This window comes from Poecilia reticulata, chromosome 17 (assembly GCF_904066995.2).
Source record: "Poecilia reticulata chromosome 17, P_reticulata-male-v2, whole genome shotgun sequence".
Lineage (NCBI taxonomy): Eukaryota > Metazoa > Chordata > Actinopteri > Cyprinodontiformes > Poeciliidae > Poecilia > Poecilia reticulata.
Window position 1 is genome coordinate 8027614 of NC_088846.1, and position 19236 is coordinate 8046849.

General features: G+C 39.2%; 1 protein-coding gene across 2 annotated transcripts; it reads right to left on the bottom strand.

Moving 5' to 3' along the window:
• Window positions 1-12491: 12491 nt before the first annotated feature.
• On the bottom strand, window positions 12492-19234 carry elovl8a (ELOVL fatty acid elongase 8a). 2 transcript variants are annotated; one of them, XM_081598068.1, is made up of 8 exons: window positions 18979-19234; window positions 16666-16732; window positions 16376-16563; window positions 16107-16187; window positions 15092-15148; window positions 14546-14660; window positions 14077-14204; window positions 12492-13184 (listed from the first exon to the last, which is right to left on the bottom strand). In XM_081598068.1, the coding sequence occupies exons 1-8, from the start codon at window positions 18982-18984 to the stop codon at window positions 13014-13016; spliced, it is 813 nt and encodes a 270-aa protein (XP_081454194.1). In that variant the 5' UTR covers window positions 18985-19234; the 3' UTR covers window positions 12492-13013. The 2 variants fall into 2 exon arrangements, with proteins under 2 accessions (XP_081454194.1, XP_081454193.1); XM_081598067.1 differs by lacking the exon at window positions 18979-19234 and having other exon boundaries at window positions 16666-17352.
• Window positions 19235-19236: the final 2 nt, after the last annotated feature.

Here is a 19236-nt window from a genome sequence, read left to right on the forward strand (position 1 = left end):
CCAACATCCTATTTTAAAAAAAAAAGACACCCACTATCTCTTTCTCTGCTTTTTACAGCGTCTTTCTGGCTTTCCTTCCTCCGTTTTGTTCACACTCACAAAACAGATCAGTGTCACCGAGTGCACTTACACAACTCGAAGAGAGAGAAACACATCCCTGACCAGATTTATCAGGCGCAGCGGCAGATCGGTGATCATTTTGCAACAGCTCTGTCTTGCGAGCGTCTAAAAACAGTTAAGCTAGCAAGCTAGCTAACATCGCCAACTATGGCAACATTTTGTGCAGGGGTCAACTGGGATGAACGGACATTTTTCAGAAAGCCATCGTCAGAACATCTTCTTGATGAGAGGAAACATTTTTCTCGTCAATACGATTTAGAAACAAAGGGTCATTAACCGTCATTCCCATTTGGTCTTCCATATTTGTTTTGTGCTGTCTGTACGGCCTCGTTTCTATTTGAAGCTTAATCTGCTGTCATATAGTATAGTATTAGCTTTACTAGCGAATGACATAACAGTCTGACACCTTTTTATTGAATTCTTTGAAAGTTGTCACCATGCAGTCACTGAGAACGAGCTCGGGAGAACATGGAAGTGATCCACCGTCAAGATTGATTGGCGGCAATTGAGCTCCATATTTAGTGCCTTGCAAAAGAATTCCTAGCAGATTTTTATGACCACAGTCCTCAGGGTATTTCACTGGGATTTTATGTGATAAACATAACGCAAAAAGTAGTACATCCTGATAAGGGTCAGCTTTAAGGTTCCCACATACTCGGGTGTACTGCGTTTTATTCTGTGAGCCGCACCGAGTTTTCATCGCCAAGTGAGCCGACGCCGTTCATTTCTCGCGACAAATCAAGTTCCTTCACTTCCTACAATTCGAACCGGTGCCTGCAAGTTTGAATTATGTACATTTAGATTATTTAAAAGTGTTGTATGTATCGGTGTTCAATAGGGTCACTACTTTTTTTTTACCAAATAATCATGGAGGGTGTTTCTGTCAGCTTTGCACCTCTAGAAAATAAATATTTTGCCCATTCTTCTTTCTGAAATAAAGGGCAAAAAATAAGTCAGAAACGATACATTTTTGCATTTTGCCTCTGATTCTCAGTTAGGTTTAGTTCTGGACTTTGACTTGGCTTTAAAAGTAGTGAGCTCTTAGTCTCCAGTCTTTTGTAGAAATACAAGTCTTGACTGGCTTGTGTTTAACTTTGTCTATCTTCTGTCAGCTCTGACTAGCTTGTTTGCTACAGTCATAGGTTTTGCATTTAGGCCAAAAAAAATAAATTTTGTAATTCCACTGTCTTCTGATCAGATCACCTTCTTTGACGTGTTTGCTTTGCCCCCCTCCACGGCTTTCAGGAAACTTAAAAGCATGGATCGTTTACCAGGAGACTGTTGACTGTTTCTTCCATTCGTGCTTGTCATTTGAAACGGGCAGCCATGTTTCTAGTCCTGCCGTAATGTTTCCATTTGTAGATTACGGATTCAGGTTCATTTCTTTCCAGGCTGCTGTGTTAATTGATTTTTATGACGATGATTGTTCATCAATGTTCTCTAACAAGCCAGTGTCTAGATGTTATGGCAGCAGATTCAGTATCTGTGTCATTCAGTAGACCAGTGGTCCCCAAGCTACGGCCCGCCACATTTGTTCTGGCCCCCTGAGCAATGCCAGAGAGCATTCTGATTTTTTTTTCATATATTGTATTTTCCGGTTTATATGTGGATTTTTCTTCAACCACCAGGGGGCTCTTTGGCAGGAGGTGTGTCCTGTAAACTGTGGGTGTTTTGTTTTGCATGGCGCATTGCTGCCATCTGTTGGACTTTTAGGGAACTGCTTGACTTTTATGTTATTTAATCAGAACAGTTGTTTGCTAGCGGTAGAGCAGATGAACACACGTGTTTGTTATAAACGCCGCATCCCAGGTTTCCCTCAATGAAATATATACTAGTCAGTCCCAGTGACCGTTTCACTAACGGTTTTTGCCCATGTGCTTTCTGGGTAAAAATCAATCGAGAAACGCCCCTATACCCCCCCCCCCCTCCCCACCCTCTTCAACAATTTCCGGCAGCGCAGGTGATAACCGTGTAACACTTCGTCTGTTACAAACTGACTACGGCCCCCCACCAGAGAAGGAAAAAGTTATGTGGCCCTCACAGGAAAAAGTTTGGGGACCACTGCAGTAGACACTCTAGAAAAAGTAAAGGATGTGTGCAAAACCGCAAATTAAACAAAAACATTCTTTATCTATAAAACATGTAAATACAAAATCAGTTATACAATTCCTTTTCTTTTGTTCCAAAATATACATGGTCAGAAACCGTATTGCTCCATGTCTACGCAATCCTTCTGCCATCTGTGCTTTTTCTAATATAAGGCTCAACAGGAAGTAAGCTTTTCAAAATAAAACTACATTTCACAATAAAATTGGCCTGAACAAATATCAACCTTCTTTATTAAATATGAGAAAATAAAAAAACAAAAACAAAGCATTGCACAACTAATTTAAATATTCCTCAATTATGGCTCTAACACTAGATTCAAATGGATTTATACTGATGCCAAATAGCACAGAGACAAACTCAATTTACTAATTAAGCGACTTCTGGAGGTCGGTTGCACCGGATTTTATTTAAGGGGATCTGAGTAAGGAACAACTTTAATATTTTTGCAAGAAAAGGACATTTAAAAAATATATATTTCCGTTCGGTTAACAATCATGTTTGTTGTTCTAAAATTTGAAAAAATTTGAGGGATGACGAATTTATTTGCGAGCCATTGCATACGAAAAATGATGATGATGTCAACATCAAATGTGTGAACAATGAGTCTAAAGATGGGAGGAGAAGAGTTCGTACTCTGTTTAAGAAAAATTAAGTCATATTTGATTTCAGTTAATTTAATGGCACAAAAAGGATAAAGGGACTTTGTGGTATCAGATGCAGCTATTACAATATGAGTTCAGTGGTAGGTTCATGTTGTAGTGAACATGAACCTATCATAGCTGTAATCCAAAGAAAATGTCCCTTATCAGCCAACAGAATTATTTTCATACACTTTAAACCCAATTCAAATTGATTTTTTTATTTGCCTCAAGGCTAAACTTAATCCCAATTTACAGGGAATAGTGAACAAAGTACAACTTTCCGTCGCGTTTTATTGTAGGTGCTGTAAAGCGGTTGTTACACTTTAATGGTTCTGTGCAATTTAAAGGTTTTGCTGAACTTTTTTTCTTTTTTTTTTTCCTGCGCGAATAAAGCCTGAACAATAAGTAACCAGGATTGCCAGACTTGACCTCTCGTCCGAAGGGACGGCGAGATGAGGTCACGCCTTGCTTTGCTTTGCTTTTCACCTCTCTCTTTGTTTTTACACGGCGGACGTCTTTCAGTTCACACCGACGACGAATCCGAACAGGACAAAAGAGACAAAAACCCCCGAACAAACGGACAAGTAGTTAGAGAAGAACAGGAGGAGGGGAGGGAGGAAAAAGATTCCAGAGAAAGATACATATGTTGTGCATAGATAGATCTCCTTTTATCTGCGGCTATAGAAAGGGGGGGATTTGAGATGGAGGAATTAAAAGTAGGGAGGCCTTGATATGCAAATGGGGCTGGTGCTAATCAAAGCAATAAGATTACCCTTCCAAATTGAGATGAAGAAAGGCTCCATTATCTGGGCCGAGTGTCATGTTTAATAACGCGGAACGGCATGGTAATTCAGCAGTGATGCAACGGCAGACAGACAGACAGAGAGAGAGAGAGAGAGAGAGAGAGAGTATGTTACGTGAAAAAAAAAAAACTCCAGTGGGATTTTTGAATGAAAAACATAGAAATAATTAAATATGTCAAAGTATGACCTTGCCCGTATGTGTGTGATCCAGGGTGAGTGCACATGTCTGAGAAAGAAGAAACGTTGAGAAAGAAGCGAAAGGCCAGTTCCCACGAGAAACCCAAAAAGTGTGCGTCTGTGTGATTTAGACAAATTCCATGTTCTAATCTTCCACAAATCACCTGATTTGTTTTTTGAACAAAACAATTCCTGAAAGCGCCACTGTTCCCCACATTCCCAACAATCCAGCACACCAACGGGACGTTAGCTTGACTTTGTATCAGTTCTTTCGTAGCTAGTATTGGGACTGTGCTGCTTTTTTTGTTGTTGTTGTAAGTCGTGGTTTAAATAACTAATAACCATTTCGCACAAACAAATAAAAAAGAAAGAGGTCATTCAGTAATAAACAAAACTAGCTCTTAAATTATGATAATGCACACTGCTAAGTCTCAAGATGTTCAATGTTAAATTCCTATTTATGTTATTTATTAGTTTTTTTTTCAGATCGCCACTAGAAATTTCAGTGTAGAGAAGTGAAAGGAAAATGATTCATGCTTTTCCAAAATCTTCGCTAATTAAAATCTGAAATGTGTGTCATGCTCTTCTTTTCAGCCTTTTTAATTAGACACCCCAAAATAAAAATCCACTGTGTCCGACTGGTCAGAAGTCACTTATGTAGTGCATGAAGTCAAACTGTGTGTAACGTAATCGCTCCTAATTTCTCACCTAAATAAAGACAAAAAAAAAAGAGCAATGTGAAAAAAACATCCACGGATGTTTCATATTTGTGCAGTTGCAACATAGATATAGAAATATTTGAATTAATTGAACAACTTTTTTTAGAAACAGCATGGACTTTATATGTTCAGTTTTTATTTAGTGTGTTAGATTTGTGGAACAAGCCTAACACAGCTTAACAAAGTTAGCAAACTAATGCCAACGGCTCAGCATTCTGCTCTTTCAAACAATCTTGCAGTATGCTTACTAGAGTTGGAAGACTGTAAAATAATAAGCAACACACGTACTACACAGAGCAGATGGCAGTTGGTGGTTACAGTCACCAAGGAAACAAGTCATGCGGCCATGTTGGATCTTGAGGGTTAGGGTTGGTGAGAAATGTCTGGCTTTTTCATTGAGGATTCTGTATTGTGTTGACATTTCTATTAGATTTTTCCATCTAAAAGCCTGGAGATTTAATCTTCTAAGTTAAACCAGTGCATTTTTTCTTTCTTTTTTTTTTCTTTACTGATTTAAAGAGACACACCTGAACAGTTCAAGCTCTGAATCAATGCTTCCTGGCAAGATGCCGATACTCTGACAATGTGGTTTTTACGAATTCCTTCAAATGTAGTCTAAAATCATCACCTCCTTAAAGTTGCTTTTGAGCCATAATGAATGAAACACAAAGCAACATTTGTCATGTGAAATGACGACACTTGGCAAAATGAAATGTTTCAATTGTGGACTGTCTGTTCTATGACTTTGTACTTTGAGTTTTTATGACGTAAGGCACTTTGAACTGCCTGGTTGCTGAAATGTGCCATACAAATAAGCTTGATTTATTGATCGATCGATTACAAAAACGGTTGTTGTTTTTGAAGATTTCAGACCCATAAAATGATACCTGTAGTCAGGTATTGCTTGAAAGAAGAAGAAAAAAAATCTGTGAAAGCGATGCATCTACGGGAGTGACGCATGAATTGCTCAACAGCACATCGGAACGTGTCAGCAGCTTGTTGCACTGTGACAACATCAAGATGTCACGTATCGCATCACGTAAACCTTATGCAAATACGATAACATAAAAGTCCTGCGCTATTGCCCAAACGTGTTTAAGTGCTGCTGTGCTTGATTGAACCAAGTATAATTTACTTCATGCTGCTGCCTCGTCCTTTCAGTCGTAATAAATCGCAGCAGTGATGTCATAACCCCATACGGGATTACGCTATGTTGCCATGGAAGTGATGCAAACACACAGGAGGCTCCGATAGAGCGAATGTGAGCGGAACGAGAGCTAGCAGAGACTGCCAATTGTTTCGGGTAATTATACCAGTCTATCACAACTAATTTAAGCATGACCACTGACGGTTGAAAATGCGAGGCACCTTAAACTCGGAGCTGCCTCAGTAACTTGGGCAATGAGCCAGTGGAGCCATTAAACACCAAGACAGAAATAGGCCACAGAAGCCGCCAACAGTAAGCATTCTGTTGTTGTTATCTTTACTGTTTCTCAATCCTTCCTGACAGCCTTACCGTCCTTCGGGGGAAGGAAACGGCAGTCACTGGTGATTAGAAAGAGCCCACCGCCCCTCACAGCCCCCGACAACCACCTCCGCCCCTCGTCCAGGGAGCCGAATTATGCCTGCATTAATATTTCATATTACACAGGAGAAACCACATGTGTGCTCAGCCCTTTGTCTTCTGCGTCGAATGAAATGTGCTCAGCAATCATCGTAGGGTGAGGCGGGGCGGCGAGGGAAAGGGGCGGGGAGAGAAAGGATTGACGGAGGCGGGAGGAGGGCAAGGAGTCAAAACCGAAGAGAGAAAAGGAGGGAAAGAATATGCTGAAGAAATGATGAGGGGGAAAAGAGAAGCAAAAGGGAAGGAGAAGGAATTGGACCTCAATGCTTTGAATGACAAACAGAGGCAAACTTCTGCGCAGGGCTGAGATGACGAGGAGTCTTCAATACACTTCACAATCACTCCAAAGTAAAGAAGAAGAAGGCGGTCATTTTCTTTTAGGTTTTGAAGCGAGAGCATTTTTGCCTGAGAGTTGACGTTCGATGATTAGAATCAACTGCAGGCATAGAAAAGATGTCAAGTTAGTTTTGAAACTCTGATGCCGCTGCGCTCCTTTTACTTGGAGGTAGTGATGAAGTTGCTGGAATTTTCAGAGGCTGTGGGAAACAAAAACTGTGTTGTAAGCTTTTCTTCTTTTTTTTTTTTTTTTTTTACCCCTAAACAGGTTCAGAAATAAAATGTTCCCCCTTGCATATTCAAGTGAGTAGCTAAACCCCCGCTGAACCCGTCAGACGTAACAACAATGGCAGTTTACGTGTTTGTTATTGGGCCGCATCAATAAAGCTTTTTCAGCAGCTACAGCACGAAATACTTTACTCCTGCTTTGCTGTTCGCTTTTCTTGTTTTCTTGTTTTGCTTACTGCTAACCAGGTGTGGAGACTTTATCCACATGTCCCATACTTGGTGCTTAGCACCACTTACAGGTCTGGAGGAGTAAAACAAAAAATAGCGTTTTCGGCTGTTCTTGTTTTGAATTTGCAAAGAGGCCGATCAAATACTCAAACAAAAGTGGCTGTTTTATGTATATATTTATACATGATATTTATACATTTATACATATGCTAAAGAACCTTATAAATAGAGCGACGCTAACCCTGCCATGAAGACAACACAGATTTACAGAATGTCTGAGTGTATTAGTCAATAGGCAGTACACTATTGCCTAATACACTTTTAAACCGATCTATATAAGTCACGGCTGAAATAAAAACGGCATGAGCATTTTTTCCTCTATGGAATAAAAAAAGGGCTATTTTTTAAAATTGTAAATAGCTTAATTCCTCAAAACACATTAAGTGTAGACTTTATTGTGATTTTCAGGCTTTTTTACTTCATCAAGCGTTTACTTTCTTTTATGAGTGCATTTTAGATTTACTACGTCATCTGTTTCAGTTCCTGACGAGGTCTCTGTGGTAGGATGTAAAGGGCGCTCAGTTTTATTTGTGCACGCTGCAAAACAGCTTTTTTTCTTTCTTTTTTAAATGCTCCGCTTTTGTTGGCCGTGTTGACTTCATAAAAATAGCTGTGTTAAATTTAGAAACTCTAACTGAATAAATGGTTTATTTTGAAGTTGAAAAGATGTGATTAGAGGTTAAAAATCACAGCCAGGGTGGAGTGATTGGTTTAGTGATTGTTTGAGGGGTTTTCTGGAACTGGATTGCTTTTTTTATTATTATTATTATTATTATTATTATTATTTATTTATTCTTTTAGTATTTTTCAAAATCTTTGTGATTTTTACTTGAGCATTGGGAAACATGACATTGAAGCCACCTTCATTTGCGACTAACGTGTGATTGTTGTTGCTGCTGTAGCTGGGCCCAACATATTTTTGAGCATCTTAAGTGAGACAACAGACAATGTAAAGCAATACGTTAATTTGCAGATGTAGTGTTATAAAATTCAACCTTTTAGACTGAAAAACACAGACTTAATCCCTGTCTCGCTGTCTAAATCTATATATTTTTTCCACTTCTCTTCCTCCAGGTCCACAGTCCTTTTAAGTGTCTCCATATCTCCACACACCTGACTTGAATAAACAGGCTTCGGCAGGACTTGGTGGCAAGCAATCATTTGATTCAGGTGATCTGGAGCAGACACACGTCTAACACATGAAAGACAGAGGGTGCAGCTCTGAACAGACAAGCGTGGGTGTAAATGAAGTCCTTCCTTCTTTTTGTCTTCCATGCTGTCCCTTTTGTCCTTCTCCTGTCTTCTTTTCTTCTTATTGCTGTTTTCATCTTTCTGCCCTACATTCATTGATTCCTTCATTTTCTCCTTCATTTAGTTCTCTTTCTTTTATTCCTTTGGTAATATATTTTATTTTTGTCTGTCATCAGTTCCCTGTCACCTACCTGTCTTATGTTCCTTCCTTCCTTGTTTCCTACCAGCTTTTCTTCATGGCTTTCTTCCTTCCTGTTTTGATTTATAAAGGCCCCCAATGTACAAACTGACCACTGTAAAATATCGTCGGTTATTTCCAAGGACATTTTGTAGGAAATCATATTTTAAAATGTTTATATGAAACATAATAATAAATCATGTTTTCACTCAGCAGCCAACATGTTTATTCATTCACAACAATTTACATGAATCGTTGGATTCATCTCTGAATTGTGATAGGTTAACCAAAAAACCTGCTGTTGTGTTTCTGTCCTGGGAATTCAGACTCTTTTTTTGCTTAACAATGTTCATCAATCCCGGCTAAGTATACACAAATTATGCTATAAAAATGTTTCACAATGGCTCTGCCCAAAGTTCAGCTGCTCAGGTCGTTTAGGTCTCGTGCTTGTTGTGCTATAACAATCTTCATATTTTTCTACCCCAGTCTTCCAGACCAGTGTTTCCCAACAAACACAAGGGCATGTTTTAGACGTTTTCCCAATGATTGCAGTTCAACAAAAGCCTGCTAATCGGACATCAATTGAAATCCGGGAAACATCTGAAACATGCTGGGCAGTGTGAGCTAAAGACCATCGTTTGCCGCTGGATGGTTGATGCCATGATTCACTTTGCACCCACTTTTCGAACCTTTTGTCTCCTGCTTAATTTGTGCAATCTCCTCATTGTCTAATGTATAGAAATTCAATCAGGAGTCCCAGTCTCATGTATTTCACAAGTGAATTAGCCCAAATGAGGATAAGAATATCTGGGTGTCACATAAACTCGTCTGAAAACAGTATGCAATCAAATCAAATAATCTGGGTGAATGGAGGGTGTGTACGATTGCTTATCTCTGTGACTTATCTCCCAAAATACAGAAATTCTTCTGATGCTAATGGAAATAAACCATATTTAAGTATATGAGTGCCAAAGGGTTTGATTGTCGCAATAAAAGGTGAAGAGTTCATGTCTCATAACTACCCATGAGACATGGAGCCACTTTATTTACCTTTAGATAAGCAAAGATAGATGCTAATCTCAAAGGTCATGCAGGGAGAATAAGATATTGTGAAGACATTTTTGCTCAGCATTTCCCATATAAACTCAACTAGATAGAGATCTTGGGACTCTGGAGGTCAACTCGAACTTACTGCGCTTTTTCTGCCATTGCTGAGCCATTTTCTGTTTTTATGCTAAAGGTGGTCATGGCCGTCCAGGTAAGTGTCATGCTCAAATGCCCATAGTTGGTGATTGTATCAGTGAACGATGGCTGCATGGACACCACCTCTGTTCTGGAACTACACACAGTGTATTCTGAAACGTTTCCTTCAGAACAAGGGTTAACTTCTTCATCGTTAACTCATCTCTTGTCTGTCCTGGGTGTCTCAGTGTGGCCCTGACCAGAGCGAGGACCTGTCCATGTGCACCCACCGCTCGCTGAAGATGGTCCCTGTGAACCAATGAAGATAAACCAATGAACAGAGAGTTTGTGTGCTTGATTGTTCAACAAAATCACACCGTGTTTAACCTGACCTTTTCTTTAGGCGTAAATGTAGCATTAAACAAAAGGTACTTCTCAAAAGAAGCTTCTGAAGAATGGGGAACAGAGTAACTATTTCTGCCATTTTGCTCAAGTACGCCACAGTTACAGCGTCACGTCCATTCAAATCAAATCACAAATCACAGAACACCCCCTTGGGCCTGTGTCCTTTGGAAACAATCGCCTTTATGCGTATGATCGTTCGTCCCACAACAAATAATAAAAACCATAAATCAACCTGTCTGGCTGTCAGGATAAATGGCACATCCCCCATGAAGCAGCGATAACACAGATACAGGTGGTGCTGGGTTCATCCCATTGTCTGGAAATAGGGCTGGTGTCACCAGCAGATGGGGTTTCTCTTGTGGAGCACCGAGACAAACGTTCACGACAAAATGACTGATTGGTGATCTTCACAGGATAAGATTCCTCCTCGAGGTTTTAAATAGGCAGAATACCTCGTGGAAAAGTGGAGTTGTTAGAGCTTCTTGGTTGTTAATTACACTTACAGGCTGGTTTGCTGATTAACGCTCGGTTTTCCCGTGGATGAGAGAGTGTTCCCATCACGCTGAGATTGCTGCAGCCTCTTGTTAACCTTCATTGTTCGAAACAACCCCATAGCTCACCTTCAAGCACACTTATCAGCCTCTTTGTCCCAAAGCTCTCTCACTATCAACAATTATGTCTCTGTTTGCCAGCGTATGTGTGCGTGCGTGTGTGTGAGAGTGAGTGTGTGTATCTCTGTCCATCTCACCGGCTGCGAGGTTAGCAAAAGCACTTCAATATCCTCTCACTCTAACCTGATTATTAATTACAGTGTGCCTCGAGCTGACCGCAGCCCAAACACCGTCTGGCACAGTTTCCAAGGAGACCGACACAAAGTCATTCCCAAACAAGATTCAGCTAAAAAAAAAAAAAAAAAAAAACTGAAGCACCTTCATCACCCAGCGGTTGCTCGACTTCTAAATCTTTCCGTGACTTTATCGGCGGCGACACTGAAACAATTTTAATCACCGCGCGCGCCGCTCAAAACTTACTCAAACGTGTCACGTGCGTGTAAAAAAAAAGGCACTAACGTCTGGGTGACGCCTCTCGCTAGCTTGGCATTGTGTGAAAAGCTTTACAACTTGCTAAGAAGTCAAGATGAAGCCCGTCATCCGGAAGCAAAATTATAAATTGATCAAAGTGACGGCGAGCCAGAGAGTCGGTTATGCCTGAGCAGAACAGCACTCAGCAGTAATGAACCTGGAGCCGTGCCTGCAGTGAAGCTGAGGGACATCAAGCTCTGAATGGGCGTCTGGCAGCCAGCTGTATGTATGTATGCATGTGTGTGTGTGTGTGTGTGTGTGTGTGTGTGTGTGTGTGTTGCTGGTAGCACACTTGTGTTAAGATGGAGGGTAGATTAAGTACTTGCCAGCAGAAAAATATGGTTTTTAATGCCACACAAGTGAGTTATTTTAGAAGTTGCCAAACTGTGATGTGAAGCTTTGGAGCTACACAATTTGCCAAAATACTCACACGATAATGTTTTCTCGCAATTTTTTTTTTTTGTTTCACTGATGTAATTTACAGTGGAGATCAGCATTTTAGAATAATTCAGGAACACTTGATCTTTTTTCAGAAGGAAGCTAATCTTTTTTTTTTTTTTTGCTCAACATTTGAACATTTTTGAACATTTGAAATTGCCATCTGCTACTTAGAACAGTTTTGACAAAAGAAAACAAAGGCATTTCAGCGAATAAAACTTACATTTACAGAAGGTTACAACAGTCAACAATTAATAGGAGGTGCACAGGCCATTGTTTTGAGTGATTTTAGAACATCTGGAGTGTGGTCACAAGCTTTCTCCTCCACAGGTCGGATACTAAACTCAACATCGGTGAATGTTATAAAGTTATATTCTGTACTGAAGGTGCTGAAGTTAGCCAACCAAAGATGTAGAAACTCTGAAGTCATGTGACAAACCTGAAGAACATTAGTTTAAATATCGATTACTAAGTACACTATTATGCTGTTTTTCAGAAACTTGAAGAAACTCTAGATCACGGGTGTCCAAAGTGCGGCCCGGGGGCCATTTGTGGCCCTTGGAGTGATTTCGTGCGATCCCACAAATTTGACCTGTCCAGCAGGCTGATACAGATGGAGACTTTTTATTTTTTTATCAGGATAAAATTATTACCAACACAATTCTCAGCATAAAGTATTTGTCTTTTTATAACCAATCTTTTAATGATAAGTAGAAAAACGTCTATCCAGAGATTTTGACTGGGAAGCCGACTTTGCTCCATCCAAATCACCTTTTGTTTAAAACCCTTTCAGTCATAAAAGGAACCAAATTTGGTGTCGGTAGCATTGGTTCCAAGAGATTCTATTGGTTGAACATGGATAACTATAGCAAGTGTTTTGAGAGAAAGTGACTCAAATCTTGTTCCTCTATCTGAGAATAAGTTAGTTTAATAGGGTTCAAAGGAATTTGAAAACTATTATATTTAGCATTTTTTCAAAATAAAATATTTACCCTCAATGCGACTTGGCATCAATATTTAACCCACAATCACAATCAAGTACATAGGCCAGTTGAAACAACGGGGGCTAATAAAAAAGTCAGGAATACTACTGAGTAGTTTCACTTAAACATAGACCACATGTTTAAATACATCAAACACTAGATGTCATTCAAGGTACATGATCTGAAAATATTACCTCTGTGTGTCCAACAAAGGATTTTTTTGGGCTATTTTTCCAAAGATCAAAGGTGAGACTTCAACTGTTGCTAGTAAGCCGCTTCCAATGATTGGGCACTGATTACCATATTCAAAATATAGCATCAGAGTGGTACCATACAGAACTCTGTGTCAATATCCAGCCTGTGTCGTGTCAAGCTTTGGCCATAGCCGACCGTTGGCTCTTCTGATACGTCCTCTTGGTTTAAAACGGTTTCTTTTCTCTTTGACTTGATTATTCTTTGCTTTTGGTCTTCTTTGTGAGGTAGTTTTGGTAGTAAAAGTTACTGAAGAGAACAATGAGGCTGAGAGAATAGGCCAACACGACAGCGTTCATGGAGTCGGGGAAGTCGCAGTCAGCATGGAGATTGTAGGCGGTGTGCATGGTGACGAGGAAAAACTGCAGCTGACCAGAGAGACAAGAAGATGGCAAATGACTAAAATGTGCATTCAGGAGACATCATCAACTCAAAACATATTTATATTAACCTTAGTCAAATAGTTAATCTGCGCGGAGCAGAGAAGCACATTTACCTTATTAATAAGGCAGAAATGAGCAAATGTTTTGACCTTCTAATCAAATGGCTCGGTTATTAGGAAAAATAAGGTGATTAAAAAAAACTTGCTTTGCTTCTCATCTATTAAAATGTATTTGTTTTCTATTCATTTTTTTATTATGTTTTTAAAAGTTTGTTGTTTTCCAACTACAAAAGTAGAACAACTTTAAATAATTTGATACCTTCTAACAAAGGAATCTTGTTCAAAGCATCAAGATTGATTGTCTTATTTCTTGAGTTCTGATTATATAAGCCTCCAAATTAAAGGAAAAGTTCAGCTTTTTTAAAAAAGTTAGGCACTGGGAGGTTTATTAGTAATGGGTCACCTACATATGGTAGAGAGAGTTTGTAGAAAAGTAAATAAAATCATGAGAGAGGAGGAACGCTGTGTGTTAACCAGTTGAATCCCCGGGTTTAGGCAATATAATTTTCAAATAAAATGAAAATCTTGATATCCGCGACAACACAATTCTCTACAGTTTCCTGGAAAAGTGACCAGATTGCGGTATGACACCAGGGAACTATAACTAATAGTAATTTCACACATCCTAACCCACTATGATCAACATCTCCTCTAGCAGATCAATATGTGCTGGTGTTCTCCACCAGCACATATTTTATGCTATTTTATAAGCAAACATCAGATTAAAAAACGGTACAGGTGAAAAACACACTTATTCAAAGACTTGTACTGATGTGTCTTAGCTTCATTTTACGTCTGACACTAGTGTCTGTTCTTACCAGCTGCAGAGAAGTGAGGTATCGTTTCCACCACAGGTACTTATTCATGTGAGGCCCTATGGCGGCGAGCCCGTAGTACAAATACATGACCATGTGGACCAGGGAGTTGACCAGACCAATCAGAAAAGCTACAGACAAATACACAAGATGGGTTATTTACAGAGTTGGGCAGTAACTTTTTAACATTTATTCAAATGCATTTACTTGGGTAACTTCTTGGGGGGAAAAAAGAACCTTTAGTTGTATTTTTACTATGCTGTACTTTTTACTTTTACTTAAGTAATTTTCTCATGAAGTATCGCTGCTCTTACTTGAATAAAATTTCTGGATTCTCTACCCACTGAATGAAGAACCAAAAAATTAACCAGTGGGTTAGGATGTGTGAAATTATCATTGAACCAAAAAAAAACACCAGGCACAGACACACACCTGCAGCTTTTGTTAAAGTTTTATATTGAGAGGTACTCACACTGACCCCCGGCTACGTATTTAACCCCGGCCCACCAGTTAAAGATCATGGTCGCATGGTGGTAGACGTGGAGGAACGTCAGTTGGCTGTTCTTCTTCCGCAGAATGAAAAATATCTACAAAACACAAACACACTAAATGAAGCAAGAACAGAACATTTAAGGCTCCTGGTTATATTTCTAAATAGACACCTGATGCCTATTTTACTGCAGCATAACTTTGTAGTAAGTCACACAAGTGCCTCTCGACTTACCCTTATGGACGTTTTTTATGCTAAAAAGAAACATTTTCTCTTTATTGAACTGATTCTGAAATAACTAATTAAAGAATCTGACTGAATTACACAAAGGCAAATGCTGCAGGTCCAGATTTGATGCGCTTTTACACCTTGACCAGTGGAGGGCAGTCTTTCTTTAGCTTGTCCTTGTCAAAACAATGCGCAGTGACACCAAATTTAAACCTGTTAAAATGTCCAGAAGAAGCATTAACTTATGTTAGTTATCTATAACTGAGTGCAGCTCCGGTGTGTGTGTGTGTGTGTACTCACAGTGTCACTGAGCTCTATGACTTTAGAGAAGTAAAACCACCAGCAAACTCTGGCCATCTGTCCAACACACACAACGTGACATCAACACTTTCATTTCAAGTATTAAGCTGTTCAATCCGATAAATTAAAGAAAAGAAAAGAATTCAAATCTTATTCAAATTCAAAAATACTTTATTGATCGCAAAGGGAACTTGATTGTTCAATTCAAATTCTTCAAAGAGTTATTGTAAAATCTAACAGATTAGATTAATTGTGAAAGATTAGAATTCATCTTTGGTTAATTGTAGTCTACTATAAGGCCTGTACCTACATTTGAACTACAGAAAGTACATCTGATTGTAAAAATGAGCGATACTGTTTTAATTATAGAGGCTAATATATCAGGACATATAAAACTTTTTTTTATTTTTTTGCTCCCAGCTATCTCCAATGCTGGCAAATTCCAACTTTTGCAACAAAAAAAAAACATTCCATACTTTGTCAGACTCAGTTTTCCCAAATTTTTAGTCCTTTCCTTTATTTTGAAGTCTAAAATACAAGAGTTCATTTTGCATGATACTTGAAAATGAGACTGTTTAATAACAGAAAGTCCAAAGTTCAAAAGATCATGAAAAAAATAGGAACAAATAAATCCAAAAGCGAACCAGGAGGGCAAAATGAAACAGGACGGACTGACAGCAGCATATAGAGGAATGTTAAACAGACCAGCACTGAGAAGATGAACGAGTGAAGAACAATGGAAACCAGTGAGGTTATATACTGAGGGAAGAGTGGAGAATGACAGTGAATGTAGGCGAATTAATCAAGGGATTAGGTACAACTGTGGAAGAGAACAAACAGGCCGACTGAGGAGCGGCGAATAATAACACAAAGGAAGCCCAACGGAATGAAAAACAAGACTCAGTGAAGCAAGGCTAAAAGAAAAGACACAGCGAAGGACAGAGAAGGAAGGAAAGAATTAACACAATCTTTAAATTATGAAACTACAAATAATATATATATTTTTTTAATTTACCCGTAGAGCCAATGGATTGCTGCTGTAGTCGACCGGCTGGCACAACAAACTGTAACCGGCTAACCAAGATGATACTGTGAACTAGAAATGTGGAAAAACATTGCATTTAAATAATTGGGGTCTGGTGGTGCCACCTTAACTTTACACGTCAACAACTTCCTGTCGGTTCTTTTAACATTAAAATCAGTGGATGCCCTAAACAAAAAACAAAGAAATTCTCAAAATATCTCAGTTACATTGAGTTTCCCTTGTTTGTGTCCAGAGTTTACCTCATGGAACATGTAGGCAGACAGGCAGACCATGGCAAAATTGTAAACCACCAGGACGGGTTTGAGGTTGACGGGCCGCCTGTTCGCCATCAGCTTTGGCCCCGCCCATATCGTGATCAGGTAGCACAGGAATATACAGGTAATTGGCACGGGGGAGTAGACCAGCAGCCAATTGCCTGTCCTTTTGTCTGTTCAGTGAAATATGAGAGGGAAGTTATAGCACTTCCCTCAAAATACTGCCAAACTATGCAAGGTTCTGTACGGTAATGAGCTGAAAAATAAAATCTTACCTCCATTTTCCAGAATGCCTTGGTAGAATAATTGGAGTTTCTGCCACTTGGTGACAGCATTGCTAACCTGAGATGGACACATGAGCATAATGCAGTTTTTTTTTTTGTTTTTTTCTTAATTGCCATACCTAGTTTAAGAGCTTGAACTGAAGAAGGCAAAACTCAAGAAATAGCTCATAATATAAATTTCTCAATGGCTAATGTGGAAACAAAATAACAATCCACATCCTAGAAGTTACAGCTTCCATTACAGAGTGAATTTGTAAGGACTCTTTGATAAATGGTCTCCTCTAGAGCCACATAGATCCAGAGTTTAGGTGGGACGATCCGATGACAGGTCCGCGAATCTTACCTTTTGGGTATGTAAAGAAGGTACACTGCTAAGAAGAACCCAAAACTTTTTCGCCCAAAATGCTTTGAGTGGTGGAAAACCTTAACACAGCATCCCCACAGACTGCAACTTAATAGTTTGTTGCTGAACCTTTTAAGGCAATCGCTGCAATAAAAGTGATTTCTGCAACTGCCAATGAGACTTCTGCGCCCGTCCACAGGTATGTTGTGATTACCGTGTGTGTACATCTAGACGTTTCTACTGAGCAGCTCTAGAATCATGTTAGTTTTTGGGTCGACGCATTCCATTTACCTCCCACGCTCAGCAGGACCTGTGATCTCTTCAAACTTAAGGCTTTATCTTTGACGACAGAGACATAAACCCCAGTGTGTTCACACATCGAACCCCGATCAACGGCTTTATCAAAGAAAGAAACCTCCCACTGCAAACTTGATTAAGCCACCTAGTGATGAGCTGGATTTTTAGGATGAGGATTATGTTGGCTAATCTCCTGATGATGGATAATAACTAATAATCCTCTTTATGAACGACTGCCTCCTGTTGAAGACAGAGCGATGAACCTTCAGATGCAGGTGCGGTATAACAGTGCTGCCATCTAGAGTCTGAAAGCAAACTCAAATTCACATAGTTCTTCAAATTGTATTTATTTATTTTTTCAGTGTTCTGTACCTTCATTTGTTGTATTTTTTCCCTCTTTTTGAGTTGTTTTGCTTTTCAGGACTCTATGCTATTATTATATTAATGACTGAATTTCAGACACATAATTTATGACAAATTAAAGACCTTTCTTTTTCTGCCTTTTTCTTCCATGTATGATTTAGCAACCTCTGACAATAAACTCATCTCCAGAGTAGCAGGTGTTTTGCTTAATGAAATGAGAATATGCAGTTGAACCCAGATAATTAAAGACTTTATTAAAAAAATTCAAAAAAACAAAAAAAATTTCTGGCATTAAAGCTGACTAATCATCAGAGGTTTTGAGTTATTTCAGCTTACCTGAAATAATAGATGGTAAAAACATTTTTACCATCTAAATCCTAGAATGATCTGAAAAATAATTATGATTTCTTTACGGCTTTTTGAATTCTGTACTATTTGGTTTCTGCCTTTTTTCAAGTTCATTAGTTTTAGATGTCTTTCCACCAATTTCTTACCAAAGTGTTTCTGGAATTTTGGCTCTTTTCTCCTGACAGAACTGGTGTAACATAGAGTCAGGTTTGCAGGCTGCACCAAAGACTATCATCATGGTTCTCCCTGTGGATGCTCGGTACTCCAGCTTCTTCTCACAGCTCAAAAAACATGACCCTTATGTTAACTGATCTCTCTAAACTTCCCTTTAGATATGGGTGAAAATTGCAATCCGGCTCATTTTGTTGCTTTTTGAGTCATGTCCTCTTCTTTTCCATTTTTTTAAAAATATACAAACCATTTAGATATTTGGCTTCAACTGTGTCTCACCATGTCAATCCAATAGGCATATAAAGTAGTAGTGGAGAATATGGTGTTTTTCTGTTCACCACAGCTGAAAGTGACTTGCAGCAGAATGAACTGTGCCGCCTTACAGAACATGCTGTTTAGAGAAAGCTAAGCGGTTAAGCCTCACCTGCAGCCTCCCAAGGATTTATGGTTAAAAAAAAAAATCCCTCTCAGGATGAGAATCCCTCAAGCTGACTTCAGCTTTATTTAGAATATTATAAATAGATACACGAATGTTATACATAATGATGTAGAAAAGGTGAGCAGTCAGCCCCTCCCTCTCATTCAGAGGCAGTAAAGTAGCTGACGTTGTGACCCGCCCTGCGCCAGATAAAGCATGGACTCCTAACGCACTGATGGGGAAGGACTCCTGCAAGCAGCTCCTGCCAGTTCTGTCAACGGCTATTAAGCAAAGCACTCACTATAAAAAAACATAACCGTCCGTTAAAGCAGCTGTGCTAAAAATGATCAAATTGTTACTTTACCGTCATTTCGATGGTCTAGCAGAGTGTGTTTTCTGCCCAGTGTAGCATCTCAGCCAAGACTTAAGCTGCTCTGAGGTAATCGACCTGTCTCTGCTGTGTGTATTAGCGTGTGTGTGTGTGTGTGCTTTTGGCTTGGCATATGGCTCACCAGTTAAATCTACCCTATAAATGTCGGGATGTACAAATTTATACAAATGGGGGAATAACCATCTGAATATGACTATATCACATCATTAAATCACTATAAAAAAAATTAAG